This window comes from Pristis pectinata, chromosome 11 (assembly GCF_009764475.1).
Source record: "Pristis pectinata isolate sPriPec2 chromosome 11, sPriPec2.1.pri, whole genome shotgun sequence".
Lineage (NCBI taxonomy): Eukaryota > Metazoa > Chordata > Chondrichthyes > Rhinopristiformes > Pristidae > Pristis > Pristis pectinata.
Window position 1 is genome coordinate 14,323,662 of NC_067415.1, and position 23,210 is coordinate 14,346,871.

The 23,210-nt window shown below is 40.3% G+C and overlaps 1 protein-coding gene across 2 annotated transcripts in view; it reads right to left on the reverse strand.

Moving 5' to 3' along the window:
• The window catches only part of LOC127575843 (gamma-aminobutyric acid receptor subunit gamma-3), a 449,528-nt gene that overhangs the window by 30,463 nt on the left and 395,855 nt on the right, over positions 1-23,210 (reverse strand). Inside the window, exon 7 of one of the 2 annotated variants that reach the window (XM_052026012.1) lies at positions 14,257-14,409. In XM_052026012.1, the coding sequence (XP_051881972.1) occupies positions 14,257-14,409 (153 nt within the window). Of the gene's footprint in view, positions 1-14,252; positions 14,410-23,210 lie in introns of both variants that reach the window. The other variant, XM_052026013.1, reaches the window with a different exon arrangement.

The following is a 23,210-nucleotide window of genomic DNA, read 5'->3' on the forward strand; positions in this document are numbered from 1 at the left end:
GATTATTATCTAGAAGGGGAGAAAATTCAAAGTACAGAAGTACAAAGGAACTTGGGGGTACTTGTGCAGGATACCCTAAAGGTTAACCACCAGGTCGGATCGGCAGTAAGGAGAGCGAATGCTATGTTGGCATTCATTTCGAGAGGTATAGTGTATAAAAGTAGGGAGATGTTGATGAGGCTCTATGGGGCACTGGTGAAGCCTCATTTGGAATACTGTGTGCAGTTTTGGGCCCCATATCTTAAGAAGGATGTGCTGATGTTGGAGAGGGTTCAGAGGAGATTTACAAGGATGATTCCCGGAATGAAAGGGCTTATATATGATGAGCGTTTGTCAGCTCTTGGACTGTACTCACTGGATTACAGAAGAATGAGAGGGGACCTTAGAAACATATAGAATGTTGAAAGGAATGGACAGAGTAGATGTGGCCAAGCTGTTTCCCTTGGTGGGTGAGTCCAGGACCAGAGGGCACAATCTTAGAATTAGAGGGTATAGGTTTAAAACAGAGATGAGGAGAAATTTCTTTAGCCAGAGGGTAGTGAATTTATGGAATTCTTTGCCACGTACAGCAGTGGAGGCCCGATCATTGGAGGCGTTTAAGGAGGAGATAGATAGCTATCTAATTAGTCAAGGTATCAAAGGATATGGGGATAAGGCCGGAAATTGGGGCTAGAAAGGAATAGTTTTTTCCCTTTAGCTCATGGAGCAGACTTTTTCCCCCATTTCTCATTTCTTTTTTTCCTTTTTTCTTTTTCTTTTTCCCTCTCTTTTCCTTGGAGCAGACTCGATGGGCCGAATGGCCTGCTTCTGCTCCCTTGTCTTGTGATCTTGTGAAATCATTGCTGATTGGATTATAAACCATTTGATTCCTTTTCCACTTAGAATTTGACAAATGTTCATTAATATTTATTAAAAAAAATAAAGACTGGATGTATATTTCCAAAAAAATCACATCTGAGAGCTGATGCCCAGTAATTCTACAACAATCTAATGGGGTAGTTGGCCATTCCTTGTCAATACCTCATTTTCACCTGTATGAGCTGGAGATATTGGGAATCAGCAGAATATAACTTAAACAGAAAACACTGCAAAACACAAAACAGCCTCTGTAGAGAAATCAACTGCACAAAGGCTTGAAATTTGATGGTTATTCTTCCAAAATGTTAAATCTGTTTCTGTCTCCACACATTACCTGACTTGCCGGCTACATACTGTATATCATCTTCTGTCTTTATGTCAGTTATCTGACGTCTGCTGTATTTTATTATGGATCATATAGCAGTCACAAAATGGTTTTGAAGTGGGATAAACCATGATTACCCTTTACTCGTCTCTTAATCATATCTGGTTAAGAGCCATCATCAAAATCAGCTTGGTCCTGTGTTCTACTTCTTCATCTTTCTTTAGCTTCCACATGTCTAACTATTTCCAATCCAATCTTTGTTCAATGCCTCATGAAATGAAAGCAGTGAGCTCCCCCCTGCTTATTATGGTCAAGTATGTGTGTTTTTTTGTGGGAGATGTGGAACAATCTTTATTTCAGTCCTACTCAGGCTGTTTCCTGAACCAGATTTCTTTAAAATGTCATTTTTTTTTAGCCAATTTCCACCCTGCCCTCAACTTCACAAAGACCATGTCAGTCTCTTCCCTTTCTAGATTTCTCTGTCTCAGTGAAAAGATTAGCAAAGAGGGTCCATTGCAAGCCCATAGACTCCCATAGCTAGCTCACCTATACTCTCTCCCATCCTGATTCCTCTAAGTTCTCCACTCTATTTTCCCAGTTCCTCTGACTCCATCGTATCTGACCTGACGTGACTTTCCACTGAGGTGCCTCTGAGATGTCTTCCTTCTTCCTTAAACCCATGGCTTCCCGTCTACCAGATACAAAAGCCTGAAAGCATGTACCACCAGGCTCAAAAACAGCTTCTATCCTGCTGTTATAAGACTATTGAACAATAAGATGGACTCTTGACCTCACAATCCACCATGTCATGGCCTTGCAACTTATTGTCTGCCTGCACTGCACTTTCTCTGTAACCGTAACACTATATTCTACATTCTGTTGTTGTTTCTCCCTTGTACTACCTCAATGTAGTGATATGATGAGATGATCTGTGTGGATAACATGCAAAACAAAGTGTTTCACTGTATCTCGGTACATGTGACAATAATAAACCAATTACCAATTACCATAGATGACAGAGGCCTTGACCACATCTTAATTATTTCCTGCGCCTCTGCCCTTACACCCTCTCCTCATGGACAGGACAAGGGTAGATTTCCCTGGTCCTCACTGCCCGCCCATCTTGCCTCTGCGTTCAATGGGACACCCTTTACAATTTCCGCCACCTTCAGCAAGATTCCATCAGCAGACAAGCCTCCCCCACCCTACTTCCGGCATTCCGAAGGGACTGTTCCCTTTGTGATTCCCTGCTCCACTCCTCTATCTCCACAACCCTTTCCTTTTTCTACCGCACATTCCCATGTAAGCACAGGAAATACAACACCCGTCCTTTAACCTCTTCCTTTCCCACCATCCAGTGATTAGCTCAGTCAATGCGCCAAGAGGCAATGGCTTTCAACTCAGATAAGTGTGAAGTGTTGCATTTTGGGAAGTCAAGGTAGAGTAGGACTTATAGAGTAAATGGTTGGGCCCTGGGGAGCGATGTGGAACAGAGGGATGTAGGAGTACAAGTACATGGTTCGCTGAAGGTGGCATCACAGGTAGAAAGGGTGGTGATGAAGGCATTTGGTACGCTGGCCTTCATCAGTCAGGGCATTGACTACAGAAGTTGAGATGTTACGTTGCAGTTGTACAAGACATTGGTGAGACTGCACTTGGAGTACTGTGCACAGTTTTAGTTACCCTGTTATAGGAAAGACATCATTAAACTGGAAAGAGTGCAAAGAAGATTTATGAGGAAGTTGCCAGGACTTGACGGCCTGAGTTATAGGGAGAGGTTGGACAGGCTAGGACTTTATTCCTTAGAGTGCAGGAGATTGAGGGGTGACCTGACAGATGTGTATAAAATCATGAAGGGTTCAGTTAAGGTGAACACACGTAGTCTTTTTCCTAGGGAAAGGGAACTATAAACTAGAAGGCATTGATTTAAGATGAGAGATGAAAAATTTAAAAGGACCTGAGGGGCAACTTCTTCATGCAGAGGGTGCTGTGTATATGGAATAAGCTGCCAGAGAAAGTGGTAGTGGCAGGTACAATAACAGCATCTAAAAGACATTTGGATAAGTACCTGAATAGGAGGGGTTTAGAGAGATACAGGCCAAACATTGGGAAGTAGGTCTATCTTGGTGGGCACAAGGGTCAGCATGGATGAGTTGGGCCAAAGGGCCTGTTTCCATGCTATATTACTCTATGACTCTGACTCAGGTGAAGCAGTGATTCACTTGCACTTCTCAGAATCTAGTGTACTGCAATCAATCCTCAAAATCTTGTGTCCTCTACATTGGAGAAACCAAATGCAGTTTGGGTGACTGCTTTGAGGAGCACTTGTGTTTAGTCTGCAGCAGTGTCCCTCAGTTTCCAGTTGCCTGTCACTTTAATTTTCCAACCTGCTCCCACTCTGACCTATCTGTCTCTGGCCTCCTGCTCTGTTCCAAAGAGGCCCAATGCAGGCTTGAGGAACAGTGCTTCATGTTCTGTCTGGGCACTTTATAGCTTTCTAGACACATTGATTTCAGGAATTCCCTTTCCTCTGTATCAGAACTATTCAGTTCTGCTATAGGTTATCCATCTGTAATATTACTTCAGCGTTTCTCTCTCCAATGACGTTGCCAAATCTGTTGGGCATTTCTTACAGATTTGACCTGTATTTCATAGTGTTTGTTTATTCCATCTCTCCAACTCCCCTCAATACTCTGTCAACCATATTACTTCTTCAACAGCTGACATCAACCAACAACACTGATCTCACCCTATCCATCATGATTTCTATAAACCTCCAGAAGCTTACCCCTCAGCCTCCTTTGCTCCAGGAAAATCAGTCTCAGCCTACCCATTCACTCAATCAAGCCCTCCTCTCCTGGCAACATGCTTGTGAATCTTTTCAGCACCTTCACAACTATTTGAAATTCAAACTTCTGTCTGAATTTCAGATGAAGTGATTAATATTGGCCTTTCTTAACTGCAGAAAAAAGACAAAAATATCTACTTGCCAAAAAAATTTTAATAAAGTAACATTAAGTGAAAATATTACCACCCTTCCCCAACTCACTTTCTCCCTCATCATTTCTCTGACAATCTTTCTCTCATATATACACTCTCTTTGATGCTGTTCAGTCTCTATCTCTCACTTTCACTGTGGTGTGTCACTCCCTCTCAGTTTAATATAGTTTCTAGACATTATATAACAAAAACATCAACAAATATGTGCACATTTTTTCTCTCCTCTGCCTGCTTCTCCCACACACATAGCTTTTACAGTTAAAAAATGTGCCATTTGAATATATCCTGCTGTTACTTAAAGAAAAATTACTGAAGAAACATATTAGATCCTAAAGGGACATGACAAGGTGGATGTCGAGATGTTTCCACTAGTGGGAAAATCTCAAATGAGGGGACATGACTACAAGGTTAAAGGGTGGTCATTTAAAGCAAGGTATGTGGGAATTTCTCCTCTCAGAGGCTGGTGAAACACTGGAATTCTCCACCCTAGAAGGTTGTGGAGGCTAGATCAATGGGCATATTTAAAGAGGCGTATGGCATGCTTGCCTTTATTAATCAAGGCATTGAGTTCAAGATTCAGGAAGTTATGTTACAGCTTTATAAGACTCTGGTTAGGCTGCATCTGGAGTATTGCATTCAGTTTTGGTCACCCTATTATAGGAAGGATGTGGAGGCTTTGGAAAGGGTGCAGTGGAGGTTTACCAGGATGTTGCCTGGATTGGAGGGCATGTGCTATAAGGAGAGGTTGGAAAAACTAGGGTTGTTTTCTCTGGAGCAACAGACGCTGAGGGGAGACCTGATAGAAGTTTATAAAATTATGAGAGGCATAGATAGAGTAGTTAGCCAGTATCTTTTCCCAGGGTTGAAATGTCCAATACCAGAGGGCATGTATTTAAGGTGAGGGGGGGAAAGTTCAAAGGAGATGTGCAGGGCAAGTATTTTGTATGCAGAGTGGTGAGTGCCTGGAATACGCTGTTAGTGGTGATGGTGGAGGCAGATGTGACAGAGGCATTTAAGAGACTCTTAGATAGGCACATGAATATGCAGAGAATGGAGGGATATGGACCATGTGCAGGCAGAAGGGATTAGCTTAAGTAGTTCGGCAAAATATTGTGGGCCGAAGGGCCTGTTTCTGTGCTGCGCTGTTCTATGTTCTATGTTGTATGTCCTAGATAAATTATTGAAAGATCAGAGAATTTAAGATTATTAGGGAAGAGATGAGACCTGGCAGATATCAGCCATGGCCGTATTGAATGGCAGGCCTTACTGGAGGGGTCGGGTGGCCTTTCCCTACTCTTATTTACTTAAGTTATTATGGTCTAAAGAGAGAGTAGAATCTTAGAAAAAAAGTTGGTTTTCCTGAATAAGTAGTAACTAACAATAGTTTAAAATTAGAACAATGTATGGGCTCAGACTGCACAATTCAAATTCAATTCAAAGAGCCACAGCCCCAGTTTTCATGTTATCGTAAGAACCCACGTCTTTTGAAAAGGTAATGGACTGTGGGGAAAAACTTTAATAGTAAGAAATAAAAAAGATGATTTACCTGAAAATTTAATAATTTCATGATTTTTTTAAATTTACATCCTCTTTCAGGCTGTTAGAAATTTCAATTATTGAGAAAAAATGTAAAATCTTCCAGAAAATATTTGAATGGCTTGTGGGAATCCAATTGCCGCTGCACTGCATTATGAATGTGCTGGGCAGCACAGTGGCATAGCTAGTAGAGTTGCTCTCTTGCAGCGCCTGAGACCTGGGGGGTTCAATCCTGACCTTGGGTGCTATCTGTGTGGAGTTTGCATGTTGTCACTGTGCCCGCGTGCGTTTGTTCTGGGTGCTGCAGTTTCCTCCCACATCCCCAAGATGTGTGGGTTGGTAGGTTAATTGACCACTGTAAATTGACCCTTGTGTGTGGAATGCTGGGGAGGTTGGGGGGGGGGTGGGTGGTGGGTGGAGATGGGAATATGGGAAAATAAAACATTGGCTTAGTGTCGGATTAGTATATAATGGGCGGTTGATAGTCAGTGCGGACTCAGTGGGCAGAAGGGCCTGATTCCAAGCTGCATCTTTCTATGACATTATGAGATGAAATGCAATTGGAAAATATTGAAGCAGTCGAAATGAAACAAAGCCTGCTGATACAATGGGTTTGCTAATGAAAAGTAGAAATTTCACATGTGACTAATCAAACTGGGTAAATGTGAGTGGCTGTAAGGTTTTAATAGAGACATACAAGGGAGATTTTTTTGAGGATGAGAAAACTGGAGATTCGTAGATAGACAAACTGCAGAATCCTGAAACGTGGGGGGAATTTTGTTCAGTTGGAGCACAGATTCCACATCTAGGATCACAGTAAAGGATTAGATCCGAAAGATCTGAAGTACCATCAGTTAGGGCTGCTGAGTGTTCTGTCCAACATTTTGATTCATAAGACTTAATCAAGAAACCACGCACAAAGTAGACACCTCTCAAGATTTGTATGCTTAAATTTATCAAGTGCCTTTTGTTTAGGAAGGCAAAGGACCGAACTAATTCCTAAATCTTTTCAATTTCTTAGACTTGGACTTTAATTGCAAAATATCGCAAAACACTTCTGCCGGTAAAAGAACTTTTCTGTGTAGTTGATAGAAAGGATGACGTGAGATGACAGTATCTGGCAGTTATATATCCCTCTTTTAGACAGATGTTTTATTATTCTAATGCTTAGGAGCTGCCAATCAAATTGACATCTGGTAGCTAATATTCCACCCCCCACCCCCCATTTGACTTCCTGAAAGCTACACTCAGTTTCAGTAAAGATACTTTCCTTCCAACAGAGTGGGCGAATGTACTGGCCATGTAAACAGGGCAGGTTTCAACAAGAATTATGAAGTCACAGAACCAAACAGAGGAGAAACATACCCTTTGGCCCATCATGTCCATGCTGAACTACACACTTATATTAATCTCATTTCCCAGCACTTGGTCTTCAATGCCTTGGCAATTTAAGTGCTCATCCAGATCCTTCTTAAGTGTTGTGAGAGTCTCTACTTCCATTGCTCCCTCCAATTTCCGAACGCTGTCTGTGGGAAAAAAAATTCTTCCACAGATCCCCTCCTACCCCCTGGCTTAAACCCAAGCCCTCTGGTTTTAGATAATTATACTACAGGGAAAGATTTCTCACTATCTGCCTGATTTATGCCCCTCATAATTTTGTATACCTCAATAAGCCTCTTCATAGAGTCATACAACACAGAAACAGGCCCTTCGGCCTAACTGGTCCATGCCAACCAAGATGCCCCATCCAAGCTAGTCCCATTTGCCAGCATTTGACCCATAACCTTCTAAACCTTTCCAATCCATGTATCTGTCCAACCGTCTTTTAAAAGTTGTTATTGTACCTGTCTTAACCACTTCCTCTGGCAGCTCATTCCACAGAAATACCACCCTTTGTGTAAAAGAAGTTGCCCCTCAAGGTTCCTATTAAACCTTTCCACTCTCACCATAAAATTCTCCTCTAAGGAGAACAAGCCCAGTGTATCCAGCTCATAGCTGAAACGCTTCATCCCAGGCAACATTCTGTTGAATCTTCTTTGCAACCTCTCCAGTGCAGTCACCTCATTAATTGATGTTAATTTGCAAGATGGCTTACAGTTAGCAAGTTGCTGGCGTTGATTGTTTCATTTTCACCGTAACAACGTGGGTAATGTTTTGGAACTCTTATTATTGTTCTTGTAAAACCTTATGCAGGAGAATTTACAAAGCATCTGCCAAAGCCAATTGACTTCAGCATGCTTTGCAAAACCCTATGAGCAGATTTTTGTCACTTGCACTTGTGATTTATGCAATGACCTGGGGTGGGTTAATAGGTGTAGAAGTGGTGTTCGGGTCCATTTATGTAAGTTAAAGCTCAAATCCAAAAGTGGCAAATATTTTATGAAGGATACAACAGAGAGGCTGAAAGAGCAAAATTTTCAACACATCAGTGTTTAAGTTAATAATTAGTAAGTGCCATATAACCTGAGTGCTAATTCATTAAATAATATTCATTAATTCATAAAAGTATAAGAAGTTTTACTTGAGCTTCTTAGGCTCACGAGTATTCTGGTAAATTCAATTATCTCCAGACTAATTTTCAATATTTTTTATATTAACCAGTTATAGATTAGGTTTCTTCTTTTGTGCATATGAAGAATTATCACATTTGGCATTAGCTGATTTAATTCAGTCTTTGCTAATCTCAGTTGGATAGTTTCAAATTTTACCTGATATGACTGTGCCCAGTAATAAGCATATGAGCTTGTGAATTAGAAGCAGGACTAGGCCACTCAGTCCATCGAGTCCGCTGCGCCACTCAATAAGATCATGGCTGATCTGACTGTAGCCTCAGTTTCACTGCTTAGCCCTGGCAGCCTTTCACCTCCTTGCTTCCCCTCTAACCAGAGTGGATTCGTCTACAACTATGGCTTCTCTCCCATAAAGGACAGAGCCCTTGAGTGTGGCTCATCTATTGCCTGCACCTCTGCTCTCACCTCTTCTCCTCCTGGACAGAGCAAGAACAGAGTTCCCATAGACCTGTCTTACACTCAACCATACAGGGACCCAATTAGTCTTTCCAGCTGAAGCAGTAATTCACTTGCACTTCTTCCAGTCTCGTCTACTGCATTTGGTGTTCACAATGTGATCTACTTTGCACTGGTGAAACCATTGTGTAGTGGTTAGCGTAATGCTTTACAGCGCCAGTGACCCGGGTTCAAATCTAGCCACTGTCTGTAAGGAGTTTCTGTTCTCCCCGTGTCTGCGTGGGTTTCCTCCGGGAGCTCCGGTTTCCTCCCACATTCCAAAACATATGGGTTAGGAAGTTGTGGGCATGCTATGTTGGCGCCGGAAGCATGGCGACACTTGCGGGCTGCCCCCAGAACACTACGCAAAAAGATGTATTTCACTGTGTGTTTCGATGTACATGTGACTAACAAAGATATCTTGTCTTATCTTATATGCAGACTGGGTGATAGCTTTGCAGAGCACCTGTGCTCAGTCCACAGGAGTGATCCTGAGCTTCCCATTGCCTGCCATTTTAATTCATCATCCCATTACCACTCTGCCATCTTCGTCCATGGCTTCCTGCACTGTTACAACAAAGCCCAACATAAGTACGTGATTCCCTGAAAGTGGTGTCACAGATTGACAGGATGGTGAAGAAGGATTTTGGCACACTGGCCTTCATCAGTCAAGGCACTGAGTATAGAAGTTGGGATGTACAAGACATTGGTGAGGCTGTATTTGTTATATTGGGTTCAGTTTGGATCACCCTACGATAGGAAAGGTGACATTAACCTGGAAAGAGTACAAAGCAAATTTACAAGGATGTTGCCGAGTCTCGACGGACTGATTTATGAAGAGAGGTTGAGCAAGTTGGAACTTTTTTCATTGGAATGTAGGAGAATAAGGGGTGATCTTATAGAGGTGTGTAAAATCATGAGGGGCATAGATAGGGTAAATGCGCACAGTCTTTTTCCCAGGTTTGGGGAAGCAAGAACTAGAGGACATATGTTTAGGGGAATAGGAGAGAGATTTAATAGGAATCTGAGGAGTAACTTTTTCACCTGGAGGGTGGTCTGTATATGGAATGAGCTGCCAGAGGAAGTGGTTGAGGCAGGTACATTAACATTTAAAAGTCACTTGGACAGATACATGGATAGGAAAGACTTAGAGGGATATGGACCAAACGCGGGCAAATGGGACTAGCTTAGATGGGGACCTTGGTCAGCATGGACCAGTTGCGCAGAAGGGCCTCTTTCCGTGCTGTAAGACTCTATGACTCTATAAGCCGGAGGAACAACACCTCATTTTCCATCTGGGCATATTGCAGCCTGCGGGACTCAATATTGAATTCTCCAACTTCAGGTAACTTGCTCTTTCTTTCTGTTTGTATCAGGACTGGCCATTTGTGCCTGCTAATCATCTCCCCAATTAGTTTTTTTTTCCTCTCTCTTTCTTTTCATTTGGATTGATCAGCACATTCTAGTAGGTCAAACCATACAACATCACCCTGACTTCACAACATTGGCAACACGTTACGCAGGCAAAGGAGCTCAACCATCCGTTCAATAGCTGTCCATCATTTCACCTTGTCCCTTTGTTCCACCATTGCCCTTCTTTGCTTTCTCTACCACTTAGACTAACTCACTTTCTCTCTTTCTCAGTTCTGATGAAGGGTCTTCGACCTGAGATGTTAGATGGTTCTCTATCCATAGATGCTGCCTGCCTACTGAGTTCTTCCAGCATTTTGTTTTTCTTTCAGACTTCCAGTGTCTATAGTTTCTTTTTATTTTCATTTACTGATAACTAGAGTGCCTGCCATTATCCTTACTCTCTCACCAGCTACTTAACCAATTTCCCATTCAGGTGGACAGCTTGCCTTCAAGTCCATGAATATTAGAAATTTCTATTCCAGATTCTTTACTTCATCTTTTTCTGTAAGTTCAGCCCCATTCTTCAGCTACCTATAATTCTCAATATACATCTCTTTATATTAAGTCAGGCTTTGTTAAAAAAGACACTAAATTTGAATAAAGCAACTTGAAAGTTGGATCCCTGGTATTGTGACATGACATGTTTGTCATCTGTAGTGCCCATTTCACAGCAGATAGATTCATTTCAATTTGTGTTACATTCTCTCTGGAGCCTTGCTCGACCAGATGTTTAACATGTTTGTCGATTCACTAATGCACTGCAAGCCATGGAGCTTTAAGCAAATATTCAGGCTTGAAATTTGACAGACTGAGAAGCTTCTTGAATTTGCTTTGACCATACCCTGGAAGCTCAGATATAGAAGGAAGTTAACAATGCAAACCCAATCCTTAGAATCCTGTGATACTTGACATTCAGCTTGTCAAAAGCCGGGAAATGTATTTCCATTACACTGCAATGTTTATCAACCTAACAACAAGTGTACAAGATGATGAGGCAGAGATCGAGTGGACAGTCAGAGACTTTTTCCCAGGGCGACAACGGCTAATACGAGGGGACATAATTTTAAGGTGATTGGAGGAAGATATAAGGGGGATGTCAGGGGTAAGTTCTTTACACAGAGAGTGGTGGGTGCGTAGAACACACTGCTGGCAAAGGTGGTAGGGGCAGATACATTAGGGACATTTAAGAGACTCTTAGATAGCCACATGAATGATAGAGAAATGGATGGCTATGTGGTAAGGAAGGATTAGACAGATTTTAGAGCAGGATAAAATGTCGGTACAACATTCTGGGCCGAAGGGCCTGTACCGTGCTGTAATGTTCTATGTTCTATATTAAGGGCCAATATTTTTTTAAATCTCTAACACATGATTTGCTCACTTTAAATACTTTGCTGACTGCACCAGTCAGCTGTTGCGTTTGGGTCTTGAGTCAGGTGCAGTGACGCAGACTATAGGACCTTACAGATACGTTTTTTAAGCTGTGAACTCACATTGAGTACACAGCTGAGAAATTCCCAAGTTGGTGTGCACTTAAAATGCAGACATTTTCAGAGAAGGGTTACCTTTTTCAAAAGAACATTGTTTTTCATTTTCTTATAAGCTACCCCCTGAACAATTTCCACGATCAAAATTGTGGACGGATGACCATCTCTTGAACCATTGTCAAGTTCGCTCCGATGTTAATTGCTAGAAATGCGAAGGTTGGCAATTTGTAGTTAGCCTGTCCTGCTTGTGGCTCTACGACTCCCTGATATTCAAGTTTCAAAGTCTGGGCAGCAACTGGATGGGAAACTCTTGCATGTGACTTCCATGCAATGTCTTCAACTTACTTCACCATCATCATTAGCTACTTCTTCCCCCTTCTCCACTAGTTTCCATTAAATGCATTCATGCCTCTTGCCTCAACTACTTCTGGTACATATATCAGGAAGTTAACAACACAAGTTAGTAATACTTTCCACTTTCTGCCTGTTAACATAGAACATAGAACACAGTACAGCACAGGAACAGGCCCTTCAACCCACGATGTCTGTGCCGAAAATGATGCCAAATTAAACTAATCCCTTGCCTGCACATGATCCATATCCCATGCACATTCATGTGTATATCTAAAAGCCCCTTAAACACCATTATCGTATCTGCTTCCACCACCGTCCCTAGCAATGCATTCCAGGCACCCACTCTTTGTAAAAAACTTGCCTCGCGCATCTCCTTTAAACTTTCCCCCTCTCATCTTAAAGCTATGCCCTCAAGTATTTGACATTTCTACTCTGGGAAAAAGATTCTGACAGTCTACCCTGTCCATGCCTCTCATAATTTTATACAGTTCTGTCAGGTCTCCTTTCAGCCTCCAACGCTCCAGAGAAAGCAATCCAAGTTTGTCCAACCTCTCCTTGTAGCTCATACCCTCTATATTAAGAGGCGTCTGCTCAATTCTGGATTTGTTTGTGAATAACTTATATATGACATCCAGTCTTACTCATAAACAGACATAAAACTCTGCTATTTTATTTACTTATTATTTGTTCACACCAGTGTGAAAAATAGATTTACTTTGATATGGAAACAAATGATCCATGAACATTGACAATAATTATTAAAGTAAGAACCATACAATGTCCTCTTAAACTCCTGAAAATACTGATGGCCTAGCTCTTTGAAGATTCAACATAGGCAGGATGAATTGGTTGATTTTGGATTGCACACATTATGCTGTGTAACATGCCTTAAAGGATGGTCAAGTTTTGCCTCAATAAAATGTTTAATATCACAAATCAAATGAAAATGTAGAATATGATCATTTATAATAAGCATCTTTTTAAGTAAATTCTTAAACTATTGGCTGTAATGTGATGGTAACTGCAGTGTAAACAGACGTCTCTAAATATTGTCCTGGCAAGTAAATACCTATTATTTTCTCAATTATTTCCTTGATTCACGACCAGGATATTTGAACATTAGCTCACGGTATAGAACACGACCAAGGTTAAGTGCATGAGGCAAAATAATGAAGGTATGATGGAGACAAATATTTGTCCTCTTTTGCTGGGGATAATCTGTGCATTATTCTTTGAACAGTGTCATTGATTCTTTAATATCTAACAACTTCAGCAGACAGGACCCTGTACTGGCATGTCATTCAAACTGTGGTAATGTATTATTGCCACAGTCAGGCACTGGAGCATCAGTTGTCATACTTTTGAAAATTTCTCCATGTCAGAGGACCTTGATCAGTCAAAGGTAATGTGGATTTAATATGCACAGACATGAAAAATAATGTTATGCCTGACCGAGGTATGACAAATCCAAGACCTGCTCTGTAACCACAACTTAATTTGAGCAGACTATTTAAAATAATCCCTTCATAGTTTTCAAATGACATTTTCCAACATTTTGCTAATGGCTCTAATAGGTTTTCTCCTCTTTCTCCTTATTTTCTTGTTTACATCCTCAGCCTTACATTCATTAATGGCCTTGTTATTTTCAAATTGTCTTCAGTTTGACAGGACAAATGATCAAAATAATTGGAAGCCATTACAATACCATAGCATACCAAGCACTTGAGAGTGATCATCTATTGACAGGCCACTCCAGCTGAATATTGCATTCCACTTGGTTCTATTGGCCTCATTGTTGGATATCAGAACTGCCTACACTGGCTACAATAATGAAACTTAGGGAAATCTAGACAGACACATGGAAAAGGGGCCATGTTTGTAAAGGGTAGGAGGTCCATAAACCAAATGTTTAGTACCATCAACAGTGAATAGATTTCTACCACACCAGCTTTGAAAGCCTATAAATTGTTGGAGGATGAATTCATAGAATCATGGAACAGTATAAGCTCATTATTTAGACCATTGTACCAGTATTTACTCCTTGTAAATAGTCCTGCTACTCTTTCCCTACAGTCCGGCAAAGCTTTTCATTTCTAAAACCCCTTTGAAAGCTCTCATTGGATGTGTTGGCTCCATGTTTTTGAGCAGTACATTCCAGATCGTAACCACTCATTGCATTTTCTTTCCCCTTCCTCCCATCTCTCTGGATTATCTCTGGTTCCTTTCCCAGTTAACAATTAGTCAGGGATCCAGGAACTAAATGTGGCACAAAACTTACCCAGTGCTGTCCTGGCTGGAGTTGCGTCTTTTTTGATCCAGAATGAGACCCAGGAAAGGACGACTGTCAATATGCATGGTATGTAGGTCTGAATCGTGAAGTATCCCATTCTTCTGCTTAAATCGAAGTAGACGGTCATGACGACATACTCCCCTGATTAAGGGAAAAACAGTGCGTTAATGTCATTTTCAATTGCTGATGGGCTAAAATCAATGTTCCTGTGCCCCCAGCAAGGCAGATAGCTCAAAGGAGCATAGGTTCAAATCAAGGCCATTGCACTCTGGCCTTCTTTCCCTGAATCATGTTCTACCCAGGCATTAATACCCTGCCAATGCAGTGAATTTGTAACTTTACCTCCCATTGACTTTAGCGTAATTAAGACACCAATGCCACACTATTTACAGTAAAGGACTATATAGGCAATTGACCACAAGTCTTAGGAATCAACAGAATCGGAAAAGTTGCAGGTCATTTCTCTAGAAAAGAATGCACTGAGAGATCAGCTGTGGCTCATTTGGTAGCCAGCTTGCCTCTGTGTCAAATGTTTGTGGGTTCAAATCTAGGCTGACACTCCAGCTGAGTACTGAGAGATAATTTTCTCAATGACATTACCTTTCAGGAAAGGTAGGATAAAGTGGTAGAAATTCAATTTAACGTGGTAATGTGGACACATCAAGCTCAGCTTTGGAAATGTAGCTTTGTTTCCTTGGAATTCACTGAGTGCACATTATAGCTTTGCACATTCAGCCCATATAACATTAGACTAATTTCTACTTGTGAAAGAGCTCAAGACAAGGGGCTATAAATATAGAGGTAGCTATTAAAAAAATACAGAAATTAAAGAGAGAAAACTTTATCTGAGGGGTGATGAGAATATGGAATGTGTTATGACAAGGAATCGTTGAAACCAATGGAATAAATGAAACTTAGGGAAATCCAGACAACCACATAGGCCTAATGGAATGGGGGCTATGTTAATAAGGAAGGGCAGGAGGGCCATAAACCAATAGGAAAGGGTTGGACCATTTTGAGCTGTAATTCTATGTAAAAATGAATTGGTGCTCAGAAATATTTCTCTTTACACAACAGTGAAAAATAATTATAAAAATTATCCTTTATATCACTGGAAATGGCCTGTCATCAGATATTCATTTCGATGTGCTTGGTATGCTATTATGTTATTCTACTGCAAAGGCTTCAAATTATTATGCTCATTTGGCCTATCAAACTGAACACAATGTAAGACATCCAATGTGATTATAACAAGGATATGAAAGAATATAGGGCTGAAGACGTAAACAGGAAAACAATGAGAAGAAGGAGAAAGCCTAATATAGACATGAGATTGCAAAGGCTGGAGAAATGTCATTTAGAAAGTGTGAAGGGATTAAAGGATTAGCACAATTAATAAGACTGTTCAAATTAAACTGTGGTAACAGAGAAGTTTTTAGATTTGTCAGACCTTGGTCAGGTGTAAAATTATTTTTGATGTCTCTGCATATTAAATCCACATTACAATTGATTTGACAGGTTCTCAGACAGAGAAAGATTTTCAAAACGGCAACAGCTGATGCTCCAGTATGTTGTTGTGGCAGTAATACATTGTTAGAAGTGCCACAGTTTGAATGATATGCCAATGCAACGTCCTGTCTGCCTGATAGGTCACATATTAAAGAATCAATGACACTATTACTAGGCAGCATATGGCCCTAAATCCACTTCCCCAAAGATCAACAAGATGATTGGCTATTTTAATGCAGTTTTCTGAATGCAAAACAGAGCAAAACAGCACGGCAACAGGTCCTTTGGCCCAACTGGTCCGTACTGACCACTTTGCTGGCCTGAGCTAGATTCCCATTTGTCCTTATAGAGCAGCCTTTTGCCATTATTTACTAGGTCAACATGTTGGGGAAACAAAGAGGGAAGAGGTTATTTTAGATTTAGGATTGTGCAGTGAGTAAGGACTAATCAATAATCTGGTAGTTAAGGGCCTTTAAGGAAGAGTGGTTTAGTTCATCTTAAAACCAGAGCCTTACATTTAAATTAAACAAACTGTGAAGGCACTTGGCATGAGCTGGATATGGTAGAGTGGGAAACTATGCTGAAAGATATGGCAGTAAACAAGTAATGGCTAGCAGAAAAAGAACAAGTACAACATTTACAACGAGCACATCCTGTTAAGACTCAAAACACCAAAAGGAAAAGAGGCCGAGCCATGGCTAACATAAGAAGTGTCTCCAAGTTAAAGATAATATTACATCAAAGGTAATGATGGCAAAAAGAGTAATAAACTTGAAAACAGGGAGATCTTCAGATTTCAGCCAACGCCAACTGCGGGTAAGTAGAATACTAGTGAGAAACATGAAAAAAGAATGTATAATCTACTACTGAAATATACAGTAAAAAGGAAAAGATTAGCAGAAACTGATGTGGGTCAGAATTGGGAAAATTGAAATTGGAGATAAAAAGTTTGTATCTATCTTCATGGAAGACCACACAGAAAATCTTCTGGAAGTACTGGAGAACAATAGGTCTAGAGCAAATGTAAAACTCAATGTAAAATTCCCAGGGCCAGATGACCTGGATACCAGGGGTCTGAAAGAGGTGGTTATAAAAATCGTGGATGTACGTATTGTCATCTTCCAAAATTTCATGGCTTCTCAAATGCTCCCACTATTTAAGGAAGGAGGGAGAGAGAAAACAAGGATTACAGACCAGTTAGTCTGAGTTTAGCAGTACAGAAGCTCTGGAATCTATTGAGGATGTGGGTAAAAGCTGCTCAGAAATAATAATAGGATTAGTCAAAACCAACATAGATTCATGAAAGGAAATCATGTTTACTGGTTGTATCGAGCAGAACGTACCATAGGAATAGTGTATTGGATTTTCGGAAAGCCTACAAGAAGATTTCACACCAGATGTTACTCATCAAAACTTGGGCACATGAGATTGGGAGTAATGTGCTGGGGTAGACTGCGGACTGATTAATGGACAGAAACAGAGAGTAGAAACAAATGGGTAATTTTCGATTTGGGAATCTGTGACTAGTGGGGTATCGCAGGGATTATTCCAGCTGGCCCAACTGTTCACAATCTCTATTAATGATTTAGATCAGGGAACCATGTGTAATATATCTAAGTTTGCTGAAGACACAAAGCAAGATGGCATTGTTGGCTGTGTGGAGGATGGAGAGAAGCTTCAAACCATGCTGGTAATGTTGAGCATAGTTAGGCTTATTAAATAGATGAGGGTGTGCCAGATGAAATATAATGAACGAAAATGTGAGGTCATCCACTCTGCTAGAGCAAGTATAAAGGCAGAGGATTTTTTAAACAGTGAGGGATTGACAAGAGTTGCTGATCAGAAGGACCTGGGTGCCCTGCACCAGAATCACTGGAGGAAACCAAGGAATTAGGTAAGCAAATTGTATGTTAGTTTTTATTTCAAGAAGATTTGAGTACAAGAATAAAGATGTCTTTTTGCAATTATCTAAGGAGGAGCTGCATCTGGAATAATGTGTACAGGTTTAGTCTCCTTACCCAGGGAAGGATATACTTGCAATCGAGAGAGGGAAACAAAGTATCTCCAAATTTTCCTGAGATGCCCTATGAGGAGAGATTAAATACCTATACTCTCTAGAGTTTAGAAGAATGAGAGGTGATCTTATTGAAACATACAAGGTTTTTATGGGGCTTCACAGGGTTGATCAGGGGTGACATTTCCTTAGCTGGGGTATCTAGAACAAAAGGCCCAGGTCTCAAAATAATCAAGCTATCTGCAGGCGGACAGCAGTGGACCTTTGGAATCCTCTACCCAAGAGGAATGTGAAGTTCAGCTGCTGAGTCTTTTTGAGATACAGATGGGTACATTTTCGGATATTAAAGGATATGGGGTTAGAAAAATTGTGCTAAGGTAAAATATCAACCACAATCTTATTTAATTGTGAAGGGGCTAAGTGATCTATTCCTGCTTCTGTTCCTTATGCTCTAATATTCTTAAGTCTAGGTTGACTGAGGCAGTACTACTCCATCAGAGATGCTGATTTTATGGATGAGGTGTTAAACCAGTGCTCCTTCTCCTCTTTTAACTGAGTGATTAGAATCCATGCTACTATTCTGAAGAGCAGGGAATTTTTTTCCAATGTCCAGGCCATATACATCCCTCAACCAACAGTGTCACTGAAACAGAATGATTGACCATCACTTCTTTACCGTTTCTGGGACCATGTCATGTGAACATTGCATCTTGGACCTCCCTCCTTCAAATTTATTCCACTGGTTGTAAAACATTTTGGGTGTTGTGAGACCATGAAAAGCACAAGATAAAAGTCACTCTTTCATATCATGGCTCCTGGTACTGCTCTAATGGTACTCAGACACAAACGGATGTTGTTATATTTGTATTGCTGATGAGGCAAAAGGAGTACCTTGATGGTTCTCTGAATAAATCAGGGAAACTTTGCTCCCTGCTCCAAGCGAAGGGAGAAATCCAATATAACGAATGGTGCCAGTTTCCTGGAAAACCAGCTGCAAGTGCAGGTGGTTTAGGGAGAGTTAAAAGTTGGGTAAAAGTTGTTTAAACAGAGCTATCAAGCATTTTGGAATCAGGATCTGAATCTTATTTAGAAGGGAATTGTATAAAGTGAGAGGATAAAGTGGGAGACTGGAGTTAGACTAGAAGGCTCCCTTGCAGTAAAAGCACCAACATGAAGCTGATGGATCAACATTCCAAGATTATCTGTCACCTTGAACAAGTATATTTTGCAGTTTTGACTATGATCTGACCAAGTGCTTATTCTGCTACTTTAAAAAGATTCAGATATCACAAGATAACACACGTCATAACCAGTAAACAGGGCTCACGTCACAATTACAGATGCTTTTGAACCAGGCTGAGTCAGTCCATTAGCAAACACGATGTCCTATTTGACCGCAAGCAAAACTCCTGACTGTACATCCACTTCATCACCAACTAAATAACTTCATTTCTGTGATATCATCTGATTCTTGTCTCTGCTCCTCTGTGCTGAAATCATTACCCATCATTTTGATACCTCTAGACTTGCCTAGTCTCATTATTTCCTAGCAAGCTTTCTGTCTTGCTCCCGACGTGAACATGAACTCATCCAAACAATTATAATGTTCCATTCACACCCAATCCTGTGATCTCTGACCCAGATTGGCCTTATTTGTAAAACTCTGATCAAATTCATCCATGGCCTCATTCCTTTCGTAATTTAGCATCTTCCTCCAGGCCTACAGGCTTTTGAAATCTCTCCACTCCTGGCCTCTTACATGTCCCCAGGTCTAATCGCCCAATCATTCTTGGTTGGTCAAACCTTCAACTGCCTTGGCCCTGAGCTCTGGAATTCCCTCTCCAAGCTCCCCACCTCTCTCCCACTTATTCCTCATTAAAGACACCTCCTAAAACCTCTCTTTAACTAAGATTTTCAGACACCTGCCCTAATATTTCTTTATGTAGATCTGTGTCAAATTTTGATAAAGTTTCTTTGAAGACCCTTGGATGTTTTTATTATTGTTGTTATTGGAGCATTGAATATAAGAGTAAAGAAGTCATGTTGCAGCTATATAAAACTTTTTTTAGGCTGCACTTAGAATATTGTGTGAAATTCTGGTCACATCATCACAGGATGGATGTGGAAGTTTTGGAAAGGGTGCAGTGGAGATTTACCAGGTCTAGATTAGAGGGTATGAGCAATAAGGAAAGGTTGAACAAACTTGGGTTTTCTCTGGAGTGTCAGAGGTTGAGGGGGGACCTGATAAAAGTTTATTAAATTATGAGAGGCATAGATAGAGTAGACAGTCAGAATCATTTTCCCAAGGTAGAAATATCAAATACTGAAGGATGTGCATTTAAGGTGAGAGGGGGAAAGTTTAAGGGAGATGTGGAGGGCAAGTTTTTTACACAGAGAATGGTAGATGCATGGAAAAGGCTGCCGGGGTAGTGGTGGAAGCAAATACAATGGAGGCATTTAAGAGGCTTTTATATAGACACATGAATATGCAGGTAATGGAGGGATTTGGATCATTGCAGGCAGACGAGATTTAGTTTAATTTGGCGTCATGTTCAGCATAAACATTGTGGGCTGAAGGGTCTATTCCTGTGCTGTATTGTTCTGTGTTCTATTATTTTATACTAAATTCACACAGTAACAGAATAGAGGCCTGATATTTGACTCACACTAACCTGAAATATTTGGCCTCTTTGGAGATGAAATATACAGCTGAGAATATTATGTACATTTTGTTTCTTTTCCCACACACATGACTTACACAATAGCAGAAGAGCACTATTGAATTGAAAGTTTGCTTCTAATCACAACCTTCACATGCAAACAAGAAAAGTCTGATTTAACTGAGTTGAGTGGAGATGAGTACTTCAGCATTCTAAGATAATAAATAGGTTTTTACATACAATGGAATGATAATAAGCAGTTTGTCTGAGTTGATTCTTCACATAAATGCCTGTCATGTTCAGTTTCTCTGTTTCCCACTGTTGCATGAACTGTATTATTTACAGCCCTTCTCCATTCTGTGTGACACAACAACTTCAGGTTAGAACACAGATGGAGGGAACTGTATCATTTTCAACCCTTCTTCCACTTACTAGTTAATCATCAGCTTTCTTGGCAGATTCAGTTTGATGCCAGTTTGCAGTATGGTTAAGCCACTGGATCAGTATGTAATAATCCAGATTAATGATCCAGGGTCACAGAGTTCAATTACAGGCCATCCCTGGGTTACAAATGAGTTCTATTTTAACAGACGGCCATAACTTGATTTTGTCCATAAATCGGAAAATACACAAAATCACTTGATATGGTAACCATACTTGCACGGTATTGTAATGAAAGGCATCAAAAGTACATAAGACAAAAGACTGATAAGAAAGAACAAGTACAAAATGTGGAGAGAGAGAGAAGAAACTAGTTCTGCCAATAACATGAACGAGGGTATGTACCTATGTTGGATTTTTGAATTTATTATGAGAGTTCATTCATACATATGTGTCCATAAGTCGGGCCTTCATAACATGGATGACTTGTATCACCATGGCAATTGTGGAATTTAAATTCAAGTAATCTGGAATAAAAATCTAGTGACTAATAATTACCATCATTACCAGTTTGATGTAAAAATCTATCTGGTTCACAGTAACCTTCAAGGAAGGAAATCTGCCATTCTTACCTGCACTTTGAACTGCCATCTGAAATTCCATTTAGGAATACACAATAAATGATGAATTTGCCAATGAGATTAGTAATGAATATTGTTTCTTTAAGAAGTGATCACAGGAGAGCACTTCAGAGGGTAGTTTATAATAACGTTGTTAGTAATTCACTTAAATCTATTTGACCAGACAGTGTAAGCAGGCATGTGTCCTCACCCAGAAGCCATTTGTGAATGGGTTGATAATCCCACATCTTTATAATCTCTTTTACTGATACCGGTTTTCCATTTCCAAATTATTTTACAAACTCCCAAATTCATTTTCACAAACTGAGGATGAGATTTTAATGTAATTCATTAACTATTCAGGATCAAAAAGGGATAACTGTAGACTTTTGAACTGTAAAGGGATGATAATATTACTGGGATCAAAGGCTGATTGTGGAAGCTGAATAGACTTTGTTAGAGTAGTTTATTCATAAGAGGCTGTCCTTAATCCTATTAATCCTTAATCCAATCCTAATGATAATATGACAACCATTTCATTAGAGGAAGGGCAGAGGAAATTAGCATCACTTTATTCTCTCTTATCCATGCTTTTTTTCCTATCTATGAAACAAGAAACAGGAGAATATCTGTGATATATTTTCAGATTGTGAGTGTATGATCCTACAGAATTCTTACAGCGTTAAACAGATGGATGCTGTGAGGATGTTTCCCCTGGCTGAGGAATCTCCAGGAACTATTTGTAAATTGATCCCTTTTTGGAGCTGTGTTGAGCCTACACCTACATTGAGGAGCTCAAGGCATAGTGTTGAGGGTAAGCCATTTGGAGTTGAAATGGGGAGAAATTTCTTCATACAGTGAGCAATGAATCTTTGGAATTCTCTACTCTGGAGGGCTCTCATGGCTCAGTCATTCAAAACTCAGTTTGATTCTAGATATGAAAGGAATCAAGAGGAATGAAGAGAGTGCAAGAAAACAGAGCTGTGGTGGAAGATCAGCCAGTCCCTTTGAATGGTGGAGCAGGGTTGAAGGGCTGGATGATTTATTCCTGCTCCTAATTCTTATGTAAGAGTCAATCAGGAGTCTGTTTTACTTCTCTTCCGCCATCCATGGAAAGAAAATAAAACCCATATTTTTAAATTCAGCGATTGGCCTTCGATAATTTGTTCCTGGCTTTTTCTTGGGCTAGTTTTTTCTATCTGGTTTAATATATAGGTGAATGACAGCCATGCAACAAAGTGGCACAAGTTCCCATTACAAGCACTTTGGGCTCATAAAAACCATGGAACATATTACATCTATTTGCCCATGTGTTCTTGCGAATGAAGATAACAATGTGTTCAAACTGTTTGAAGCAAAGATCATTCCTAACATGCTCTGCTACTGGGAGTAAGGACATCTGCTGTAATTAAAAGGGTGTTGTAGTTTGCAGAGTCATAGAATCATTGGATGATAACAGTAAAGGAGACGGTGCTACTCTTTGAGTCCATGCATGAGAAATATAGTTATTTTTATTCCCAAGTATCTATATAGTCTGTAGTACCCAATCCTTCTACCATTGGAAAACCTTTTTCTTTGTCTGATCCATAGATCATTATTTTCAACATCACATCTGTTCTGAAACTTCTTTTTGCCTGAGCTGAACAATTCTCACATCCCCAGCATTTCTCTGTAATGGTCCATCATCCTTGGAGGCATTCTTTGCACCTCTCCCAAAGCCTTCACATCTTTTCCAAGTGTTGTGACCAGACTAATATT